The sequence below is a fragment of the Ornithorhynchus anatinus genome, chromosome 9, assembly GCF_004115215.2.
Source record: "Ornithorhynchus anatinus isolate Pmale09 chromosome 9, mOrnAna1.pri.v4, whole genome shotgun sequence".
NCBI lineage: Eukaryota > Metazoa > Chordata > Mammalia > Monotremata > Ornithorhynchidae > Ornithorhynchus > Ornithorhynchus anatinus.
Window position 1 is genome coordinate 124,085 of NC_041736.1, and position 24,927 is coordinate 149,011.

General features: G+C 52.2%; 1 protein-coding gene across 1 annotated transcript in view; it reads right to left on the bottom strand.

The window, feature by feature from the left end:
- Nucleotides 1-24,927, bottom strand: part of TMEM163 (transmembrane protein 163) — a 47,505-nt gene that overhangs the window by 7,685 nt on the left and 14,893 nt on the right. Inside the window, exons 4-5 of the mRNA XM_039913131.1 lie at nt 5,925-5,968; nt 5,117-5,208 (exon numbers count right to left, since the gene is read on the bottom strand). Coding sequence (XP_039769065.1) covers nt 5,117-5,208; nt 5,925-5,968 — 136 coding nt within the window. The remainder of the gene's footprint in view (nt 1-5,116; nt 5,209-5,924; nt 5,969-24,927) is intronic.

The following is a 24,927-nucleotide window of genomic DNA, read 5'->3' on the forward strand; positions in this document are numbered from 1 at the left end:
AACCCATCCTCAGCCCCACAGAACTTATGTCCGAATCCATAATTTATCTTAATGACTGTCATCCCCTCTAGGCTGTTAGCTCTTGGTGATCAGGGAACATGTCTACCAACTCTGTTGTATGGTTCTTTCCCAAGTGCTTAGTAGAGTGCTTTACACCCGATAAGTACTCAGTAAATACCATTGATTGATAGATACACACAGCTCAAGAAAAAACAGCTGAACACCTGAGTGCCTAGAACAGTGCACCATGCCAAAGGGGGCACTCAAGAAATGCCCCTCCTACCACCAGTTCAGGAGTGTGCCCTCCGCAGAGAGAATTTATCCAACTTTCACTTTTCTGGTGGGCAGCTTGAGCGGTTGGGCAAGCTTATTCCCAGTCCCTTGGCCCCGTGCACTGTTGGGTCATTGTCCCCCTGTGCACCAGTCAGCCCAGTCCCCTCCCTCGAGCTGCTCACTCTACCAGAACCTGGCCTGGGTCCAGCACCAACAATGGGTTGGCTCCACGGGGCCCTAGTGGGCCCATCAGACTTGACTCCAGTTTTATCCTGGAGGAAAGTTGTGGCGCACAAGCCTTAGAAACAATCCAACTCAGCTTCTTCAGAGCATTGTGAGGGTGGCTAGAAAGACCATCCACATAGCAGGCACACTGTGCGAAAACATGTGCCCGCAGACACGTGGACTGTCCCTGACTGTGCTGTTCTGTTTGCAGCCCCTCACAGTGTTCACTGTGCCTCCCATCTCTGGATCCTTACAAAGCTACCTCTGGAAAAGAGGCGCTCCCTCCTTGCTAGCTGCGCTCTGTGCTGGCCTCTTCTCAGCTAATGACTTCCTCCAGTTCCCAGCTGGGAGGCAGCAATGCAGTGGAGTCTCAGGCTTTGCATTCCCGAATTCTTGTAATGTTTCCTCTGCTCTCCTTGCTTTAGCTTTCCCAATTTCAGCTCTCCATATAACAACTGCTTGGTTACCTGGTGCCGTTGTCTAGCCTCCTCCCATGCCCATCCAGCACTGTGGTGTTGCAGTGAACCTAGGAGGGGTTCCAGGATTTTGATGCTGTGATCCTGTCCCACTATCTGTCATTGAGTCTGGTCCACATGAGACACTGGAGGAACTGCCCAAAGAGCCAAATGTGGGAGCTGTGTGGGGTCCAGGCCTCAGAGCTATAAAAAGGTGGGACAACACTACAATTCTGATGACCTGAAGTTTGGCTGGAACCCAATACCTTACTGCCACTGCACTCTGTTCAGCCATCTTCCAAAGGAACACATGAGTAGACATGGAGTGAATTTTTTGAAAGAATTAAAATTACATTTTTACCAAACCACCCAAGATGAGAAAGAAGTAAGCCCTCCTCAAGAGTGTAAAGATTTATAATATTAATACTTATTCCCAGATGTTTTCACTGCAGAAAGAGCCCTGCCTCCTCTGTCCCCATCCCCGCCACCGTCTTCTTCCTCCTCCTCTTCCCACTGCCACCGCTGGCACCCTCTTGAGACTCCCATCTCTGGTGCCTCTGCAAAGGGTCCCAAATCCCCCGCTCGCTGGAACTAGAAATCATTGGTCAGGAGGGTGCTAACTTCAGGGCAGAGGTCACATTGGGGTTTCCAGGAGTCCCTTCCAGTAGTCCCAAAACCTGCAGATGCAAGCAAAAGTATGGCAGAGCTCTGCCTGGACTGGACTTGCTGGGAAAACTTTTCCATTTTCATTTTTCTCCTAGACATCAGTGAGGAGTCCCAAGCTATCACCAGCCAGCACCCAGCTGGGGCCACGAGCACAGCGTGGAGCCATGGATAGGCGGGTGGGGCTGCGGCTCTTCTACCCTGGAGTTGATCCCGCTTCAGGTTCTTGTTACACCCATTTCCCAAACCAAGTGCTTGGCCTAGCACTCAACCTGCAGCCTGCAGACAGCTCATCTGATGGGGTGAAACTGGATTCGGGACACCTGCAGTGGCCCAGGGTCAACCACCTCGGCAGCTGATCCAGGACAGGACCAGAACCCCAGTTTCAGCCTCCTGACTGACACCAGGCAGTTCTACGCTGCCTGACCAGAAACTGGGCAAAAGGGAGGGAGGGGGCCTGGAGGGCTGGGGGGAGAGGGGAGAGTGAAGGGCTGGAAGAGCCATGACAGCAGCAGCAGGGAGCTGTGGGAGACCGGTGGCAGAGCAGCTGGGAGGGCTAGAGAGAACCAGGCAGCTTTAGGTAGAAGCAAGGAGAGAACTGGCCCAGGGCCACCAGCCCATTCCTCAGCACACGGAAAGTCAGTGGGTCCCCGCCTGCAGGATGCCAGTTCACCAGCTGCTTCTCCTGCGGATGCAGTCAACGGCCCCGGGGAGAGCTGGTGGTCATTACACGTGGCCACTGTGATCAGTTGGCTGCCAGAATAACTAAAGTTTCAGACACCTCCTGGGCATGCACGCTGTCCCTTGGGAAAGTAACAGGATCCTGCAGGGGCTGAGCTATGGCCATGGTGCCTTACTGTTCCATGAGAGTGTGGTGGAATACTGCATGGAGGGTAACTACTGAAAAGGCACAATACTTGACAGGATGCTGCACAGAGTCTAGCTATTATAATACTGTCCTGTGGGAGAATGATGGGATTCTGCAAGGGCTGCATCTACTGCAGCAACGCAATACTGAGCCAGGGAGGGGTGGCTGTGAGAGGCAGCCTGAGGCTGGACTGCAGACAATTCTACCCCAGTGGCTGTCCTGGGAGCCCAGGATAATGCAGGTTCTAGGGGCAACTTTCCTCCTGGCTGCTTTCTGCCCAGTCTGACAGGTTGCTGGCCCATGCCAGGGCTTTGCAGGCCTAGCTAGAGAGCTCTTGCCAGTAGCGACCAGGCTTCTTGGTATTTCTGGGAGAGAGAGGGGGAAGTAGAGGTTGAGAACCTCTACATCTAAATATGAACCCTAATCCTGACAATGTGGGCCAAAAGGCAGGTGTTGGTCCTGCCCATCCCTGGAGTTGGGGAAGAGGGTTAGGGCAGCAGAGACTCGAGTGTGAACGGCCCTCTCCAGCTGCCCTGTTGGCAGCAATTGACCAGGGGCCTGCCTACCAGGACAGGAGGGGGCCCCCCATGAGGGGCTTAGGGGCACCACCCCCAATTGCCCTGCTCCAGCCTTGCAAGACAAAAGTTTGCTTTGACCTCACTGACCCACCCTCCATAGGCCTTCTCTGACCCACTCCCCACCCCCAGCCTCTCTTGGGAACCCACCCCCAAACTGACCACATTAGACCAGAACAGAACTGGAGCCTGGGACTCCCCTTCCCCTAATCCCTTCCAGCACCATGATGCCTCTTTTTTTTTATGGTATTTGCTTAACACTTATTATGTGTCAAATACTATTCTAAATACACTATTCTAAATGGGAAGCAGTGTGGCTCAGTGGAAGGAGCCCGGGCTTGGGAGTCAGAGGTCATGAGTTTGAATCCCGGCTCCGCCACTTGTCAGCTGTGTGACTGTGGGCAAGTCACTTCACTTCTCTGTGCCTCAGTTACCTCTGTAAAATGGGCATTAAGATTGTGAGCCTCATGTGGGACAACCTGACTACCCTGTATCTACCCCAGCGCTTAGAACAGTGGTCGGCACATAGTAAGCGCTTAACAAATACCAACATTATTATTAAATACTGGAATAGGTTCAAGTTAATTGGGTCAGGCACAGTCCCTGTCCCGCATGGTGCTCACAGTCTAAGTAGGAGGGAGAACAGGTATCCCCATTTTACAGCTGAGGAAACTGAGGCACTGAGAAGTGATTTGCCGAAGGTTACAGCAAGTAATTGGCAGAACCAGGATTAGAGCTCAGGTCCCTCTGACTCCCAGGCCCAAGCTCTTTACAGTGGGCTGTGCTGCTTCTTCCTCTTGTCTCACCCCCAGACCCACAGAGCCCCGCCTGGCCCCCGCCCCCATCAGACTTGGGGACCCACTATCCGGACTCCCAGCTGGGCCATCCTTGGCTCTGTGGGCAGCCACTCCGACCCCTCTGCCCGGCTGGTGGGGAAGAGCCCTGGGAGGTGAGGAGGGGAAGCTCTGCCTGCCCCTCAATTCTCTCTGCTAAAGGCAGGGTCACTGAGGCATGAGCTATCCATCTGGGGCACTGCTTCACACAGACCTGCTGGGCCCCGGTCCAAACAGCATTTCCTGGGCAAAGACAGCGATTCCTGCCAGCCCGCCTGCTCCGGGGCAACATCGACTCAGGTCCCCGCTTCCGGCCTCACAACAGTTGAATTAGTCACCTGCCTAGAGAGGGCCGGGCTGACCAGGGCCAGGCTAGACCCCTACAAGCATAAACTCCACTTTTCCCTGACAACGGGTGTGGTGGGAGGCAGCCAAAACTCTTCCAACTCAGCAGGAGCATTGCAAGGCCAACCCAGGAGGGAGCAGGGGAGGAGGAGGAGGAAAAAAAGGAGGAGGAGGAGGAGGAAAAGGAGTGGGAAACTACAGTTCTCAGCCTTAGCCCAGCCCTTCCTGGGAGGTGGGGGCCGATGAGACTCACTTCAACCTCTGCATCCCGGAAAATGCCCGTGCCGTTGACCAGGAGATGGTGGCAGTGGGGGGGATGGCGCAGATGGGCTTTCCATATCCCTCCTCCCTCAGACTCTGTCCCCACCCGGGTCCTGCAGCCTGATGGTGTTAGTCCTGGGACCACCAAAGTGCATGGACCCCAAGCTGGGCAATCCGATATGAGTGTGTCAACGCTGCCCCACCAACTACCCACCCTATCATAGCCCATCCTAGCCAAGCTGCCTGGACTGTCCAAAGGTAAAAGCCTTGTGGCATTGAGGCAGATAGCCATAAGAGGCGCAGGCTGGCACCCTGAAGAGCTGTACTCTGGCCCTGATCTGGATACCAGGCACAGCAGGCCACGGAGAGACAACGATCTCCTCATTCCCGATGGCCCACGTTTTCCAGTAGCTGTGTAAACCCTGTCCTTTGGCCGTGAAGACCAGCAACAGACTGCAAGCAGCTATAGTGACCATCATGCTGCTCTAGCTCCAACTTCCACCTCAGCCCTCTTGGGTGCCCACTCTGGCCCCAGATGGAGAGGAACCCTTACATGCCCTGCACCATGGACACGCATATATTCCCTTGTGCAGGTGCTGCCCTGCGGCATGGACTCACATGTATTCTCTGTGTGCTGAGTGCACAGCTGCAGCGTTGCTGTAGCGCCACAGGACAATCGCCGATGACAGGACGTCCAGGATGGCATCAAACTGGAAAAAGAGATACAGAATCAGCGGTCCCAGCAGCTTCCTCATCACCGACCTTTGGGGAGCCGTAGGCCGGACCCCCAGGAGATCCCCAGTGAGTGGCCCATTCACATCTGCTCATCGCTCAATCATCCCCAATGCACATGGGGCAGGCCCCTGGTGAAGGCAGAGTTTCAGGCTGAAATCACCAGCCCAGTGCCCACCCCAGCCCGCATCTTCTGATCCCTGATCAAACCTTGTTGAGGGTAGAGGGCTGAGAAGGTGGGCTGTGACCTGCCTCCCAGGCTCTAGTCACCAACTGTAATGGGGCAGGCTCCCTCTGTCCCCCTTCAGGGACCATAACCAAACCTGCTTAGCCCTCCCAGCACCACGGGAGACATTTGCCAATGGGCCAATGACACTCCAGGCATTCATACACCCTTTCTGCCTCACCCCCACCGGAACTCCACATGCAGCCTCCCTAAACACCCACCCACGAACCTCCCTACCCAAGATTTCCCCATCCTTCCCCCAACCCCCACACCTACCAAGTGTCCCCTCCCCTACTTTCCACAAACATAACTGCACATTCTCCCCCCAGCCCACCCGCTGCCCAGGTCCTGAACATTCAAACTTTCAGCAGGGTCATTACCCTGTCCTTCTAGACTGACTACATTTTCAAGCAAGCTCCACAGGACCTGGGGCCAAGGTTGGGAAGGGGAAATTTTGGACCTACTTACAGCAAACCCAAAAGCAGAGGCGCTGAACCTCATCACAGAGACCGCTGGGGAGAGAGAAGATGATGTTCAGAAGCACACATAGAGAGGGAACATTCATTTGGGGGGCTGGGGTGTGGCAGGTTTCCGTCAGTTCATGCAGGAGGACAGTGCCACCTCACAGGCTTCAGAGTCCCAATTCCAGCCTTCCCCAGGAGCTCATATCCCAAAGCCAGCCTGCCCCAGGTATGCCCCAGCTCCCATATAGCAGCAAGGTAAGGAAGGGGACCCCAGGGACCCAGACACCAGCAGCCACAACCCCTGTCTCTACTGCCGGTCTAGAGGCACTCTGGTCAGTGACACTGGTGTCCTCCTCCAATTCCTGGGCTCACCTGCCTGCCTGCCAACCTGCCCACCTTCTCATGCCTGCCCCGACAGCACCCTTGCTGCCCACCTTGGGCCTCCCATGGTCAGGTTGGAGGGGAAACCTGAGGGGTGACTGGCCTCAAGCTGGGAAACAAGATCAGAAAGGCACTAATAAATCTGATTGATTGATTGAGCTGAGCTCTGGGAGGAGGACTTGATATTCTCCCACTGCCTCAGCCAGAAGGAAGTGACCAGAGTGGTTTGGGCTGAATTCAACTGGGGCGGGGGGCGTTCAGCCAGCTTCCTGGGATCCCCAAGAGGGTTTCATCCTTTCGGCATTCATCCCACACCTCATCTTAGTGGTTGTCAACAAGAGATTCTCTCTAAAGACTCTACTGGCAGGTCAGCTGGACAGGGTGCAGAGTTTGGGCACTCACATGGGACACACAGACACTTGGCTAAATGAAGCATTGACTCTCCAAGGGGGCACACAGGGGGCAGCTGGGGGCCTGCTGGGGCCCCAAGGAAAGTTTCATTAAAGCACCTGAGGTTGGGGAGGGGAAAGGGGACGCCTGGACGCCCCTTAGCTTTGCCCTTGCCACACTCCTACCCAGACTGATGGCTTCTTGGCTCCGCGTTAGGCACAGCAAGAGTCACCCAGCCCAAGACCACCCATGCCAGCCACTGGGACGTTCTGCCCAGCCTGGGGACCTAGGGATGTGAGGCTAAAGCCACTGAGGCTTCTGCTCCAGGATTGACTGGACCTGCTTCTGCCTACACCAACACACAGTTCCCGCCAGCCATCCCCTCCACCATGGCCCCCACCAGACCCCCACACCCACAGTGGCTCCTGTCAGCCCAACCTCCAGCACAGCTCTTGCCAGCAGCACCCCAAACTATGGCTGCCACCAGCCCCTCCCATGACAACCACCAGTCTCCACCCTCCATGACTCCCACCAGCCCCCACCCCCAGGGCTCCTGCCAATTAGATCAGCCTTGACTCATCCATTCATGGTTCCCACCAGGAGACCAGTCCTGTGCTAACATGGCTCCTGACAGCTAGACTCAGAGCTCAGGAAAGGGACAGTGAACAGGCCATAAACTGGGAACACAAAATCACCTGAATTTCTTCTGAGCCAAACACTCATTCTCACCCTCTACCCTGCCCAGGGTTGCCAGCACTGGGGAGGCCTGTACTGAAGTTCACTCTGCCAGAAGCAGAAGACAAACATAAACAATGGCAGATGTTTTCCCAAATCCAGGAGGTAGGATATAATTTGCCTCATGGCAGCTGCTGACCAGGGCGCCGACCAATGAATTCAGGCTGCTGTCTTGGCTCTGGCCCTTAAGAAAGAGCACTGTGCGTGCAATTCTGCACACACAACCTTCCCAGTCACACATCTGGGGCAAGATGTCACGTTGCAGGTTGTGACCTAAAGCTGTGCCCAAAGTGCCCCAAGTCACTGCCTGGCACTAGAGCTCCTTAATGCAATTGTTACCAATTTTCCCAATTCTCCGACCCACACAGCACTAAGAACAGCCCATTCCTCATCTGGTTCCAGCTTGCACAGTGGCCACGACCCCCATCTCCAGGATCCCAACCTCTGGTGGCCGGCTCTGTGTCCTGACCATCCGCCTCCCATCACACAACTATGCTCCCTGCTCCCCGTCAGTGGGGCCGGGGGGCTCACAGGTGCCCGATGCCACCCTGCAGATCCTCCCACCTCATAAATGGCTAAGGTTCTGTCTCCTGTTGTCCATCCCCTGCAGGGTGAGATTCTCCGCTGCCTCTCCCTCCAGCACTATGCCCAGCAAGCCTCCCCTCAAAGTCCAATAGGCTGGGCTTCTGCCACCAAGGATCAGGTCCGTAAGGTCCCACCTAGCTGGCAGAACTTGCTAGACCTCTGTCAGTGCAGCTTGGCAGCAGCGGTGCCCAAGAATCTCTCTGGATTTGACCCTCCTGGGTACCGGGCTCCCAGACACAGGTGACATCATGCATGCTACACCAGGCACAGCATAACATGATGACATTGCACGACATGTCTGGAAGTTTGCCAGAACCTGGAGTATCGCCAGGGTCCCCTCCCCTCAACCCCTGACCTTCTCTTCACCCACGAGCCTTCATGCCTGCCCTGCCCAGGAGGCTGAGAGCCCGGGAGCCGCTTCTGAGCTGCAGACTTGGTGGCAGGAGACGGGGCAATGAAAGGAAAAATAAAATAAAAATCCCAGATGGTGCCATGTCCATAGCAGCCAGGGGTCAAACCGGGTGAAACTGGACTATCCCCATGAGACTAGACCTTCTACATCACTTTGGCTCTGGCAGAAACCCATCACAGCAGCACCACCGGACAGCCCCAGAGATCAGCTGGACTGGAGAGGGGGGAAGGGGAGTTGCAGGGGCCGCGGGCCAAGGGCCACGAAGGGAGGCCAAGGCTTTCTAGGACTCCCCAACCAGCAGTTGAGCATGTGCAGTGAAAGCTGTGAAAGCAGCATGGCTTAGTGGAAAGAGCCCGGGCTTGGGTGTCAGAGGGTGGGGTTCTAATCCCAGCTCCGCCACTTGTCTGCTGTGTGACCTTGGGCAAGTCACTTAACTTCTCTGTGCCTCAGTTACCTCATCTGTAAAAATGGGGATTTAAAAATGTGAGCCTCACATGGGACAATCTGATTACCCTGTATCTACCTCAGTGCTTAGAACAGTGCTCAGCACATAGTAAGTGCTTAACAAATTCCCTAATTATTATTATTATTAATTCAAATGGACCTCCGGGTGCCGGTGAGATGGTACCCAACCCGGGCCCCATTTCTCCCTCAGGCTGGAGGTTCCCCGCGGAGGGGTGATGTGCCTACCACCATCAGTGTATGGAGAGCAGCGGCTGACAGGGCATGGGCGAGACCAAGTGTCTGCCCACAGAAGGCCTGAGAGGAGAGAGAGGTGCAGCCAGAGAGGAGCTTGAGGAAACCAAACCCTGGGTCTGGGAAGGACATTCACCAGGTCAGAGGTGCCAGGGCCCAATAGGATAGACCCTTATCATGGGCAGGGACTGAACCAGCAACACAGGTCCAGCAGGAAGCCTGGCATTTGGGATAGCAATTGACTCCTGGGGGACAGACACTGAATTCTAGGCTGGAGTTGGGGACTGAATAGCCCCAACATAGGCACCTGACACCATTGTCCAGCTCCCTCCAACCCAGCTACTGTGGCCAGGCTCAGGTCTGTAGTCGGGGCCAGCTGAGGCTCTGCAGCGGCCATGGCCACAGCCAAGACTGTGGAGGAGGCTGTGTTCGGGACTGTCGGGGAGGCTATCACCAGTCATTCAATCAATTGTACTCATTCATTCAATCGTATTTATTGAGCACTCTGTGCACAGCACTGCACTAAGCACGTGGGAGAGTACAATATAACAGAGTTGGTAGACACGATCCCTGCTATTGGGAGCTTACAGTCCACAGGCCACTGGTGCCTGAGGAAAGTGGGAGTTGAAGAAGATGCCTGCGGTGGGGACACAGTACTACTTGGCCCCAGGCAAGGGGCAGGAGGCTTTATGTCCTCCCTAAGGCCCAAAACTCCATTTTCATTTCCTGCCACCCACTCAGGCCACGGTCAGAAACACCATCTAAACCATCCACTAGGCCAGCAAGGAAATAAGAAAATTAGCCAAAACTCTGCAGCCTGGCGAGCAAGGGACTGACTGCAAGAGGAGAGGGACTCAAAACTGAGGTGCAGAACAAGAGTTCTGGCAAGGACACTTCTTGCCCAAAGTGCAAGGAAGGGGATAGAGACCAAAACGGAAAGGCTTGGCAGAGCCAACCCAGGGCATGTCCCAGGTGGACCGCCTGCTCGGAGCCCACCTCAGTGGCAGAGAAGAACAGCAGTGTGGGGCCCAGATACTGCCTGGCCTCTCGGAACTGCGAGCCATAGTGCCCCTCCCCCAGTTCAATGGGCCAGACCACGGTTGGTGGCTCCAGAGGCTTCTGCCAATGAGCTCTAACCCCAGAGAAGCATGCCAATGAGCTTCAGCCTCAGAGAAACCCTCCTTGCTCCATCCCTTGGCTGAGAGGTTTGGTGGTTCCAAACGAGCATGCAGAACTGAACTCCACAGGTCCAGGGAATGCTCTTCCCCTTATCTGCCCAGATTGTAAGCTCCACTAGACTGGGAGCTCCCTGAGGGCAGGAATCATATCCAACAACTCTATTGTACTGTACTCCCCAAATGCTTAATATAGTGCTCTGCACACAGTAAATGCTAGATAAGCAGGCATCTTGTGGGGACCCAGGACAGAGGGGAAGGAGAGAGGAAATGGGGAAAAGTGGGGGAGAGGGAAAGAAGGGAGCATTGTGGGAGGGAGGGGAAGGAGGGAAGAGAGGAAGTGGAGAAGTGGGGAACCTTGTGTGGAAACCCTGGATATTTCAGTGTCCAATTAAATGACAGACATGTTTGAAACTCTTCAAAGGTAGGAATTCCTGAGGGTGTGTGCTGGTAAAAGGACAACAGCTTGGGTGTAGAGTCAGTCAGTTCTTTGCCTTCCAACAAGTAAGTCAATCAATCATATTTACTGAGTGCTTACTGCATGCAGAGCACTGTACTAAGCACTTGGGAGAATCCAATATAATGGAGTTGGTAGACACATTCCCAGTCCACCACAAGCTCACAGCCTAGAAAATCTCATTAGTGCTTCTCAGTCGCCTGCATATTTTATTCATATCATTTTGAAGATCACAAGACAACCACTCCTCCTGTATAAAATAAGTCTGAAACTAGATTTAATTAAAGCTGAAAATACCGAGCTCATTAGACCCAGAAAATTAACTGGTGCACATGCCAGCCCACTGCTATCGGTGGCAAGATTCAGCAGTGAGACAGGGAACTGAAAATGTCCTTCAGTTTGATTGGCATAAAAAGGCCTTCAATACACCTTTCTTGCATGGCATTTTGCCTCCAGTCCACACCCCAGGGACGAAAAGGCCTTTTCACCAACCCGAGGCCTAGAAAGGGTAACTGTCTTGTCTTCCCCAGGTCCCACCAGCCGGCACTCAGAGATCTTTGCTGTGAGAGCAGACCCGCTGGCAGGGTGACCGCTGGGCAGGGAAGAACACCTGGCTCAGGTCCAAGCTGGCAGAAAGAGCTGTGAATTACAGTTGGATGCAATTTCAGGTAGGTGATGGGGGCAGAGGGCAGGGAGGGGGGCAGGGAGGCTTCGGACAAACAGGCGATTGGCCCTTCCTAGGAAGCCCTGCAGATTATTCTCCCCAAAATCAGAAAAGCATTGTAGGCTGAAATGTGCTCGACAAACACTTAGGTTGCAAACTGACCTGCACCTGGGAACCTTAGCCAGGCTACAGCTTTGTGCTGCAGTCCAGACCTAAGAGTCAGCCCTGGTTTCTGCTAACTAGGCAGCCTTCTGTTGGAAAACACACAGACAAGGATGTTCAAAAGTGTTCTTTGTATGTCTGACATTGTGTCACCAAAAAGTACCAAAATTCAGGCAAAACTAAAGTAGGACAGGGTACTATGTGTGTCCAACCTTCTTTATGGTTGTGAAGCCTGGACCTAGCCTAGGCACCATGCTGAGTACTGAGAGCTGGTCTAGTGCAGCCAAATCTATCTGCGCACAACTTTCACCATCAAAAGGCAATGCAGGATCACAATCGCTATGATCCTGAACAGAATCAAACCACTAGTGTTGCAGCAATGCTCCTCACATCGCAGCCTTCACCGGCTGGGGCGAGACAGGAGAAGAGACAACAGCAATTTCCCAACAGCTACTCTATGGTGAGATGAAATGGAACAACTGAGGAACAGGAGGACAGAAGAAATGCAGATGATGCAGCAGAACCACAGGAAGCTGGGAGACACTAGCAGCAGATAGGTCAGCCTGGCTGGAGGCAATCAGAAATGGTGCGATGGTCTTAGAAAAGAGACTTTGGGGAGGTTGTGGCATCAAGAAAAAGAAAAGGAAAGCAGTGCCAGGTACTGTGGTAGCAAATGCAACAGCATAGCAAGGGGTGATGGGACAGCCCACAAAGTGGAAGGGACCATCAGTCACACCTCGGCCCCTCCAGCCCACTCGTACGCTCCCACTGCCAGGGCGTCGGCTTCATTCCTGGAGGAAAGGTATACAGACAGGAGGGTAACTAGTACATGGTGTCTCCAAGTGCCCTGGTGGTCCAGGACTGAAGGGCCATGAGCATGACAAAGTTGGGCATCGCTCAGCAGCGGCAGCTGAGTCCTGAATGGCCGATTCTCTGGTGGAGCACGCCAGATCTCTGCGGACCTGCAGTCCGCGACTACCGCTCTAAAAGGCCCTTTCAAGTCAGATTGGTTTTTTTCAATGGTATTTGTTAAGTGTTTACTATGTAACAGTCACTGTACTAAGTAGTGGGCTAGATAGAAGTTACTCAGGTATGACATAGTCCATATCCCACATTGGGCTCCCAGTTTTAATCCCCATTTTACAGATGAGGTAACTGAGGCCCTGAGAAGTGAAGTGATTCACCCCAGGTCATACAGCAGACAAGTGGTGGAGGGGGATTCTCTAGGTCTTCCTGATTCCAGGCCTGTCCTCTATCCCCTAGGCCTCGCTGCACCTCTTCATTCCTGGCAAGCTAGCAGTGAGGGTGTTCACAAGCCGGAGACCCAGTGGTATTTCATGCCTGGAGGGGGCCCCCCAAACCCCTGCTAGATCCCCCCAAGCATGCAGGGCCCTGGGCTGGGCTGGGCTCCACCTCTGGGAGCAAACTGAACCCCTGCGATGGGGCCGGTCCAAGTCTAGTGCCGGGAGCTGGTGGTGGCAGCAAGTAGCAGGTCCTAGCAGTGGCCGACAGTGGGAGCTGACAGTGAGAGCCGGCACGGGGGACAGATGGTGGGAGAGGTGGGCAGACCCCTTGGCCCCGCCTGACACTGCCCTGCCCAGCTGCTGCCCAGGGTGAGGCTCAGAGCCAAGTGTCTCAGCCTACTGGCTAGCAACACCAAGTCTGGTGGGGTCTCTACAGAGGTCCCGGGACTGTGGGGCAAGTGGGATCAGGACCTATGGGTGGGGGTCACTGGGAGCTATGAAAGTGGGAGGAAGAGGAAGAGGACAAGGCCCAGGATTTATCAATAACAGCACCAAACTGGAAACCAGTCACCTGCAGGACACCGAACCAGGCACCTGACTCCTGGGAAACTTCAACTGAGATAAAAGCCTCAGGATAGATGCCTCCCTGAAGCCTTTCTGAGGTTTGCTGCTGCTGCAGGAGGGGACCACTATCACCAGACAGCTGCCAAATGTGCCACGGTGGCTGGGCCCAGCCAGGGATCCCCGCTGAGCCAGGATGGCAGGCCTCGCACCGGATATCCGGGCCCTGAGGGCCAAGTGCAGCTTGGGCACAGAGATGGGCCTGGAAGGTCAACCCTGGGAGGACCCAACACTGACACTCCTTGGCCCACTCCCCCTGCTGCCTGTCCCCCTAGGTGGGCCAGCACCCCCAAGGTCAGGCCAGCTTCCACGGCAGCCTTCCACGGTAACATCCAACAGGCAGGACTCAGAACACCTCCCCAGTCCAGCCCAGCACCAAAACCACCTCTGCCTTCAGCCCAGGCCAACTTCACAGCCAGACTTCCTTTGGGTCCTGCCTTATTTCGACTCCTAGGCTGCACCAGTCTGGATGCTGCCTGCTCCGTTCTGACCACCCATTTCTCAGGCTCCCTCACCTCACCCTTGCCCCAGAGAGGGAGTTAGTCATGGCTCCAGTGGCCCCAGATCAAAGAGAGCATCAATGCCAAACTCCTAGAGACTGGACAAGGTCCAGTGATTTTCGGTCTCTGTCTAACCACAGAGCTCCCTGCCTTGCTGCAGGGCCTTGGCATCCCTGCTCAGAAATAGGTGGGGGAGGTGGGAGGGGGGCGCAGGGCAATGTGGGGGCCATAGTCGAATGGAAATTCGATGTCCACTCTCCCCTGTGCCCTGCCTCAGTTCCCATCTGAACACACTCTGGCTGGCAGCTCCAGGCTTCGTCTCAGTTTCCTCCTTTCCTCTTCCCAGCCAGGGGACAGACAGGAGCAAGGGTGGGGGCAGGGACAGAACCAGGGGTAGGAACAGTAGTGGCTGGACAGAGACTCCTCCATCAGCTTCTCAGGACAGTGAGCCTTATGTGGGACAGGGACTGTCTGACCCGATTATCATGTGATTATCAGCATGAGAAGCAGGGTGCCCTAGTGGGAAGAGCCTAGACCTGGGAGTTAGAAGGATCTGGGTTCTAATATCAGCTCCTCCACTTGTCTGCTGTGTGACCTAGGGCAAGTCACTTAACTTCTCTATCCCTCAGTTATCTCATCTGGAAAATGGGGATTAAGTCTATGAGCCCCATGTGGGATATGGATTGTGTCCAACTTGATTAGCTTGTATCTACCCAGCGCTTAGTAAGAGCTTAAATACCATAAAAAAGTACCGTGTTTGGCACATAGTAAGTGTTTAAAGACCACGATTGTTATTCTAAATAATAATGTTGGTATTTGTTAAGCGCTTACTATGTGCCGAGCACTGTTCTAAGCGCTGGGGTAGACACAGGGGAATCAGGTTGTCCCACGTGGGGCTCACAGTCTTAATCCCCATTTTACAGATGAGGGAACTGAGGCACAGAGAAGTGAAGTGACTTGCCCACAGTCACACAGCTGACAAGTGGCAGAGCTGGGATTCGAACTCACGAGCCCTGACTCCAAAGCCCGTGCTCTTTCCACTGCGCCACGCAAAGACTATTGTCCACTGAACACTCCCAGAATCACCAAAGGGAACAGAACATGATGGTTGGCTGAGGTAGTGGTGGGCATAAACACCCCAACAGTGGGCATCGCGTCCTTATACACAAACAGCCTGGCAGTGGGCACCACAGTTTCATACAAACAGCCCAGCATTGGGTACCACTTCCTCACCCAAACAGCCTGGCAGTGGGCACCAGGTCCTCACACAAACAGCCTCCAAGTGGGCACCGTGACCTCAAGCAAACAGTCCGGCAGTAGCCACCGTGACCTCACACACAAACAGCCCTGCGGTAGGCACCCCCTCCTCCCACGCAAACGGCCTGGCACCGTCCCGCCCCCTAGCTGGCCCCCATTTCATCTAAGTCAACAGTGGAGATGGAACCCGTTTGGTGGGCCTAGCCAACTGGGGGCAACCATCCATCTGGACTAACGGGAGCAGAAAAAGACATCGCTGGCTCAAACACAAGCTCTCAGCTGTGCCCAGACCATTACTATCCCGCAGTAGAGCCACTCCGGCAGGCCACGCAGCCTCAAACCCAGTCCCCCAAAACCCCACCAGCAACATGAGAAACATTGCAGCCTAGTGGATAGAGCACAGGCTGGGAGTCAGAAGAACCTGGGCTCTAATCCCGCTCCCCGCCTTGTCTGCTGTGTGACCTTGGGCAAGTCACTTCACTTCTCTGAGCTTCAGTTACCTCATTTGTAAAATGGGGATTCAGACTGGGAACCCCATGTGGAACAGGGACTGTGTCCAACCTAATTTGTATCTACTCCAGTGCTTAGAAAACTGCCTGGCACATAGTAAGCACTTAACAAATTCCATAAGAAAAAAACAGGAAAAGAAAACCCCACCTCCACCACCAGCAGCCGGACACTAGGCCCCAGCTCTTTCAGCTCCCACCACTATTCAAACACCCACAAGAATGGGCCACAGGCAGCAGTTATCAGCCCTGTGTCCTTGTGGCCTGAGCACCTCAAGTCTCAGCCTGAATCACAGTCTAGGCCAGGGCCATGCTGACCCCTGGGTCCGATCCACACAGCTGAGAGCGGACATCTAACACATTTAAGTCCTCCCTACCCAGAAACCTGCACAAGGAAGTCGGCAGGTGGTGGTCGGAGGAGAAAAGGCTGAGGAGCAAATAAAGGAAAGAGCAAGGAGGGAAAGGGTTTATTTTTAGAGCAGAGCCCTGAATTATTAATAGCAGCCCTTCTTTTGAAGGAACCTTCAGTCTAAACGGTTCTCTCCCACCAAGGAAGACAAAAGGATGAAAAAGAGAGACAAGAACAACTGACCAGAGAAAGCCATCCACAGACAGGGCACAGCTCAATGGCTCAGGGGGTTCCTGAGTCCGTCCCCTCCCCCTTTATGTCCCCCCGACCCCACTCGCGGTCCAGTGTCACCGTCCCACAACTCTGTTATACTATGGACTCTCTCAAGTGCTTAGTACAATGCTCTGCACACAGGAAGTGCTCAATAAATACCACCACCATTCTCTCCATCTCACGAGCCCATAACCTCAGCATTATCCTTGACTCATCTCTCTCATTCAAACCCATATATTATTTCACAAAATTCTGTCAGTTCTACCTTGACAATGTCTCTAGAATCTGCCACTTCCTCTCTATCCAAATTGCTGCTGTGCTGCCCCAAGCACTTGCCATATCTGGCCTAGGCTACTGCCTCAGCTTTCTTGCTGTCCTCCCTGCCTCCAGTCTCTTTCCACTCCATATTTCACTCTGCTACCTGGATCATTTTTCTAAAAAACTGTTCAGCTTCCCCATTCCTCAAGAAACTCCAGTGGTCGTCCACCCACCTCCACATCAGATGCCTCTACATTGGCTCGATCACCTCTTGTCTTCCTACCTTACCTGGCTCACCTCATTTTACAACCCAGCCTGCACCTTTTGCTCTTCTAAAATCTATTCGCTATACCTCGATCTCATCCTTCTCACCTTTGATCCCACTCCCTTGGAGAACTCATTCGCTCCCATGGCTTCAGCTACCATCTCTATGCAGATGATTTCCAAGTCTACAGCTCCAGCCCCGATCTCTCTCACCTTCTCTGCGGTCTCTCTTTTTCTCCTACCTTCAGGACATGTCTACTTGGATGCCCCGCCGATACCTCAGACTTAACTTATCCAAAACAGAACTCCTTATCCTTCCACCCAAACCCTGTCCTCCCACTGACTTTCCTGTCACTTTAGGCAGCAGCCCCATCCTTCCTGTCTCACAAGCCCATAACCTTGGCGTTAACCTCGACTCATCTCTCTCATTCAACCCACATATTCAATCTGTCACTAAATCCTGTTGGTTCACCATTCACGACATCACTAAAATCTGTTCTTTCTCTCTATCCAAACTACTACCACGTTAACCTAAGCACTTATCCTATCCGGCCTTGATTAGTCCAACAGCCTCCTTGCTAACCTCCCAGATTCTCTCCCTCCCCACTCCAGTTCATGCTTCACTCTGCTGCCCAGACTGTTTTTCTACAAAAACATTCAGTCCAACTTTCCCCACTCCTCAAGATCCTCCAGTGGTTGCCCATCCACCTACATATCAAACAGAAACTCTTTACCATCGGCTTTAAAGCACTGAATAACCTTGCCCCCTCCTTCCTCTTACGGTGAAGCAGCGTGGCTCAGTGGAAAGAGCCCGGGTTTCGGAGTCAGAGGTCATGGGTTCGACTCCTGACTCTGCCACTTGTCAGCTGTGTGACTATGGGCAAGTCACTTAACTTCTCTGTGCCTCAGTTACCTCATCTGTAAAATGGGGATTAACTGTGAGCTTCACGTGGGACAACCTGATTACCCTGTATCTACCCCAGCACTTAGAACAATGCTCTGCACATAGTAAATGCTTAACAAATACCAACATTATTATTACCTCACCTTGCTACTTTCCTTCTACAGTCCAGACAGCACACTTCACTCCTCTAAACTACTCACTTTACCTCGATCTTATCTCACGCCAACCTCTTGTCCATGTCCTGCCTCTGGTCTGGAACACCCTATCCCTCCATATCTGACAGATGATCATCCCTTCATATCCGACAGACGATCACTCTCCCAACCTTCAAGGTGTACTGAAGGCACATCTCCTCCAAGAGACCTTCCCTGAATAGGCCTTCATTTCCTTTTTCCCCCCCCACTTCCTTCTGTGTCACCCTCGCACTTGGATTTGCTCCCTTAATTCTCCCCTTGCTCAACCCCACAGTGCTTCTATACCCCTTTTCCTCAGCTCCCCCTCCCCTCATCTCCCCAACATGCTCCCTTTTCTCTACTCCCCTCCTGCCCACAGCACTTGTGTATATATGTACATATCTATAATTCTATTTATTTATATTAACACCTGTTTTCTTGTTTTGATTTGTACATATCTGTAATTCTATCTATTTATATTGATGCTATTGATGCCTGTTTACTTGTTTTGATGTCTGTCTCCCCCTTTCTAGATTGTAAACTCGCTGTGAGCAGGGATTGTCTCTATTGCTGAATTGTACTTTCCAAGCACTTAGTACAGTGCTGTGAACAGTAAGTGCTCAATAAATATGACTGAATGAATGAATATCTGGAATTTATTTATTTATATTAATGTCTGTCTCCCCTCTAAAATGAGCTAAGCTCATCGTGGATAAGGAGCATGTCTACCAACTCTCTTGATCTACCAACTCTCTTGAATTATACTCTCCCAAGTGCTTAGTATAGTGCTCTGCACATGGTAAGCACTCGATAAATACAATGGACTGATCGATCCATCTCCCAGTCTCCCTCTGGCCGCCTATACTCCCTTTCATTCCCTTTATAGAGAAGCAGCGTGGCTCAGTGGAAAGAGCAAGGCCTTGGGAGTCAAAGGTCATGAGTTCGAATCCCGACTCTGCCACTTGTCAGCTGTGTGACTGTGGGCAAGTCACTTAACTTCTCTGGGCCGCAGTTACCTCATCTGTAAAATGGGGATTAACTGTGATCCTTACGTGGGACAACCTGATTACCCTGTATCTACCCCAGCGCTTAGAGCAGTGCTCGGCACATAGTAAGCACTTAACAAATACCAACATTATATATCCGACAGACTACAACCCTTCTCATCTTCAAAGCCCTAGTAAACTCACATCTCATCCAAGAAGTCTTCCCTGTCTAACTGCTCCTCTCCACACCCTATTTGTCCTCCCTTCTCTGCGTCACCTATGCATTTGGGTCTGTGCCCCTTAAGCACTTTGATAGGTACCTCATCCCCAGACTTAAACACTTTTGTACATACCCTTATACTCTGCTGCTACCCCTATCTGTAATTATTTTAAGGTTTGTCTCCCTAGCTAGATTATAAGCTTCCTGACGGAAGGGATCGTGACTACCCACTATCACATTTAGATTCTCCCAAGTGCTTAGAACTCTGCACCCGGTAAAACTTGATAAATACGATTGATCGATGGATCACAGTGCTATGCTCACAGTAAGCAGTCAAGTCAAGAAATACCGCTGATTGATTTAATCAATCTTTCCCCTCACACTCCGAGCCCAACTCTAGGCCAGCAGACTCCTTCCCTAAGGAATCCTGGACCTGGGCAGCTAGATGCCAACGACTCATCAGTGCATCGGGCGAAACACCTGAATAAGAATCACTAGCTTGAGAACGAAGAACCCCTCTCCCTGGCACCAGACAACAACAGTGGACTTTTAACTGAACCACAAACAAACGTGTTAACTTGAACACTCCCCTCCTTCCCCCCAGGCCCCCAACATCAGATGGCAAAGGGAGTCCAGGTTCGGGGTGATCTAGGTTTTATTGCTCAACGGAGTCGCCTGACAGACTACATTCAGGACCAGAAGGGTTTCTGGGGCTGTGTTCCAAGCAGGCAGTTCCAAGGTTTCAGACCCCTCTTGCTCTGTATGTCCACCCTGGCCCGACCCAGTCCTCCTCTTCTTCCGGGCTTCCTCTAGACATTTCTTTTACTGTTTGTCTCTAGGGCCATGTTCTTTCTGTGTACAGTCAAGGTCACTCTTGTGGATGGAGCTATGAGTGTCCTTGGGAGTTTTTTTGTTGTTGTTGGGGTTTTTTTATGGCATTTGTTAAGCACTCTACTACATGCCAGGCACCGTACTGAGAAACAGCATGACTTAGTGGAAAGAGCATAGGCTTGGGAATCAGAGAACAAGGGTTTTAATTCCAGCTCTGTCATTCGTCTGCTGTGTGACTTTGGGCAAGCCACTTTGCTTCTCTGTGCCTCAGTTACCTTATCTGTAAAATGGAGATTAAGACCATGAGCCCTACATGGGACAACCTGATTACCTTGTATCTACCCCAGTGCTTGGTACATAGTAAGCACTTGACAAATACCTTAATTTTTATTAATAGTAATAGTATGACTAAGCGCTAGGGCAGATACAAACTAATCAGGTTGGACAAAGTCCATGTCCCCATTTTACAGATAAGGTAACTGAAGCCCAGAGAAGTTGTGACTTCCCCAAGGTCACACAGCAGACAGATGGTGGAGCCAGGACTAGAACCCATGACCTTCTGACTCCCGGGCCTGTACTCCATCCACTAGGCCATGCTGCTTCTCACACAGGCCCTACTCCCGCTACTGCATTTGTGCCTGTTCTCATAACTTCTTTTTACTAAGCATGTGCTAGCTTTCTATCTCTTCTTTACTCTATCTCTACCCTTCCACACATACCTTTATGGTTCCCCATCCTAGCCCAACTCCCTTATCTTGCTTTGTCATAAACCTGGCAAAACTTCTCTTCCGCAGTCTCTGTTCCCATCCTCAATGTTACCCCTTTCATTCCCCCAATATTATGCAGCTTTAGCAGCTCTTAAGAGACACCCCTGGAGGGTGAGCCCCAAAAGCATCCAGCACAGTGGCCTGAGAGAAGTAAAGTGTGTGAGCTGGGGTATAGTGGGATAAGAGAGTAGGAGGAGGTGAGCAGATTGAGTACCTTAAGCCAATGGTTAGGAATTTATGCTTGATGCAGAGGGACGGGCAATCATGAGGAGTGGGGAGCCATAGTCCCTGAACGACATTTCAGAAAAATAATCTGAGCAACAGACTGAAGTATTGACTGGACCAGAGTGGACAAGAGTGATTGGTGTTTGGATGGAAAGGGAGGGGCTGATCCTGGAGATGCAGTGAAGGGAGAACTGACAAGATTTGGTGACAGACTGAATACAGAGGTTAAGAGAGGGAAGAGCCAAGGATGATGACAATGTTGCAGGCTTGTGAAATGAAGAGAATGGCTGCACTGTCTGCTGAGATGACAAAGTTAGCTGAAGGAGAGAGAATTTTGGAGGAAAGATGAGGAATTCAGTTAAGTTTGGGGTACTAGCCGGACATCCAGATTACAGATGTCCTGGAGGCATGAGGAAATGCAGAGAAGGGAGGTCAGAGCTAGTGAGGTAGCCTGGGGAGTTGCTGCACAGAGGGGGCATGCACATTGACTTCTGACCACACTCCATGATCCATTCAAAGGGAAGAGTGGAAGACAGATTGACCAATCAGCACATAAGTCACCACCCAAGATCCAGTACAATTCCGGATTCCCTGTGTTTTGGGAGCCGCAGTCCAGATCTCTGTGCATAGCCCATTCCAAGGATGAATTATTCACGAGTAGCCAGTCTCGCTCAGCGTTGCGGATGGCCAGGGACTGTGTCCCAAAATGGTCACCAAGAGAATCCACAGTGTGCATGGGCAGTGTACATGCGTTCAGCAAAATAAACAGAAACAAAGATGCAGATTCGGCCACCACACTGAGCTGGTCAGTGGTGCACATGCTACGTCACTGGCAGAAGTTGAGGGTCAAAGGGTCATTGGTCAGGTTCATTCCAGTCATCCCAGCAAAAAGCCAGTGGGAGAGAGGTTTTGATCCTGTCACCTCATCAGTCACCCTTGGGGCAGTCCTGTATATTGGTTTGAGACTGTCTTTGCATAATGCCATTTTTACCAGTCCATATTTATGGTTTCCCTTGTTCCTACCAAATGGGCCCAATCTGTGTCTGTTTGTCGGTTGCCCTTTAGACCTCAAGCTCTTCCTATCTCCATCAAGAGGTCTTCCCTGATTAAGCCCTCATTTTTCCTACTCACCCTCCATTTGTCACCTATGCTTTCGGATTTGTACCTGTTACGCACACCCATTCATTCGATCACATTTATCGAGCACTGACAGTGTGCAGAGCATTGTACTAAGTGCTTGGGAGAGAACAATACAATAAACAGTCACATTCCCAGCTCACAATGAGCTTACAACCCACCCCCAGCCCCCAGCACTTATGTCCATATCCTTAAACTCTTCCACTTTCCCATCTGTAATTTATTTTAATATCTGTCTCCCCCGTAGACTGTGAGCTGGGATCATGCCTATTGACTTTACTGTATTATAATCTCCCAGTCAGTCAGTCCTATCCCAAGCATTTAGTACAGTGTTCTGCACACAGAGAGCACTCAAGAAAACCACTGATCGATCAATTGGGTGGGATCTATGTAGGTGTGACTTTAATGGATGGTTCTTAGAGACACAGGGGTGCCCTGCACATGCCAGGCCCTGTGCAACATTGACAGAACAGGACAGAGTCCCTAAACAGACCAGAGACTCAGAGGATCACTGTGGTCCTAGAGGGGAGAAGGGGTGAAACTGAGCAAAACTCAGAAGTCCATGGGGCATCCCTGGGGAGAGGAAGTGAGGCTGACCTGCTTTAGGATTCCTGAAAACCAAATGAGAGACTGCAGAAGGATAGCTTGGGGCCAGACACAAGGAAAAACTTTGCTGGCTGCCGGGGGTCAAACCAAGGAATGGGTGACATAGAAACCCCTTAATGGCGGTGCTAATGCCCCAGGGTGGGAGCAGATGGGAGGGAGAGGTCAGTCACTGCCTGGGGTGGGGGAGGGGGGGCAGGACGGAGATGGACACTGGATTGGCTCCCTGACTGTGATCTGTGAAGGGGTAGCAGGAGAAAGGAAACAAAAGGAAACCTGAGACAGCAGGCAGGCACAGCACTCAAAGCGACCAGCTGCAGCACACCCTGTCCAAACCCTGCCGCAGCAGGGTCAGGGCCAGCACCCAGGGGAGCCGGCTGAATTAGAACAGCGTGGAATGTGGGCTGCTGGCAGGCTCCGCAGACAGAGGCAGAAGCCACCACGGGAATGGACACAGGGAGGAAACCAGGGAGTCCTGTCCCCTGGTGGGGGGATGGGGTGGGTGGGGGGCAGCCAGACGGTCATTAGGGTCTGGCCACTAGGACACTGCCTGCCTCTCAGGTCTGGGGAACTAGAGAGAGAAAGGCAGAGGAAAGATTTGGGAGTTTGGGGGTCATTCCCCCACTGAACTGATTTCCATTCTTTTTGGAAAGCCAACTCTTGCCTCTGACTCCCAGAGCACCCAGGGGCAACCATGAACAGGACCACAGAGTGAGAGCCACCCTGCCCCCACTAGGCGAGGGTGTCCCCCAACATCTCTGCAGATCCCAAGGGCTGTACCACAAATCTACATTGGACTGTGCCAGTGCCCAGCTCCACTGCCTCTCTTAGGGACATCAGTTTTGTTTTCTGTGAAACAGGAAGACTACCCCATCCAACCCCTTCTGGGGCCTCACAGTGAAATTATTAATTTATTAATAATAACAAAAGATAATGATAATAATGTGTGTTAAGCACTTACTATGTGCCAAGCAATGCACTGACTATTGGGGTAGATGCAAGATAATCAAGTTCGACAGTCCTTGTCCCACATGGGGCTCACAGTCTAAGTAAGAGGGAGACAGGTGTTTAGTCCCCATTTTACAGATGAGAAAACTGAGGTAGAGAACTTAAATGACTTGCTTACGGTCACCCAATAGAGAAGTGGGGGAACTGGGAACGGAACCCAGGTCCTCTGACTTTCAGGCCTCGGCTCTTTCCACTAGGCCATGCTGCTTCCCACAGAGGAAGAGAGGAAATGAGGACACATATGCGCAGACACTGAAATGCCAAGGCAACGAGAACACGAGTAACTCCACCCAGAGACCAAGCGATGTTTCATTCGGCCGACTGGCACCAGGACACTTGGAGGAACCATGCCAGGACATTCAACAGTGCCTTGCATATAGTAAGTGCTCAATAAATACCAATGATTGATTGATCCACCCTCAGGGATAGGGAGGGACCACCTCAAGACAGCAGGTCCCCTGGCTCCCCTCTGTTGACCCTTCAACCACCTCCAGCAGACTGGTGGCACACAACTTCCCCTGACTGCTTACTGTTTGGAGAGGTTGGGGGTCTTTCCCCCAAATCATTCACTGAGCCTACCTCACAGAGTCAACAAGATCGGAGAACTCCAGCAGACCCAGAGATTCTACAGCCATGAAAGTGAGACTCATTTCCATCGCTGTCACCAGAGTCACCACTGAATGAACCCTTCTTACGGATCTGCCTGTTTTACAATTCAGTGGTCAACTGTGTACATATATGTTTGTGTATTCATGTGCACGTATAAACTGTCAGATAATAATAATAATAACAATGTTGGTATCTGTTAAGCGCTTACTATGTGCAGAGCACTGTTCTAAGCACTGGGGTAGATACAGGGTAATCAGGTTGTCCCACATGAAGCTCACAGTCTTAATCCCCATTTTACAGATAAGGTAACTGAGGCACAGAGAAGATAAGTGACTTGCCCACAGTCACACAGCTGAAAAGTGGCAATCCTGGATTCGAACCCATGACCTCTGGCTCCCAAACCCATGCTCTTTCCACTGAGCCACGCTGCTTCTCAACTAAAACTAAAATTGTGTGTTAAAGGTTACCTATGGATGAGAGCATGGCTGAAAATGCCAATTTGGGGTTGACAGTTCTGACCACACCGTGCCTCCAGTTAGGCTCCTGAGGCCAGGCCATGTGTTCTGTAGTGATAGGCTACGTACTCTCTCCTCTAAAGTCTTCGGGAAGCCTCAG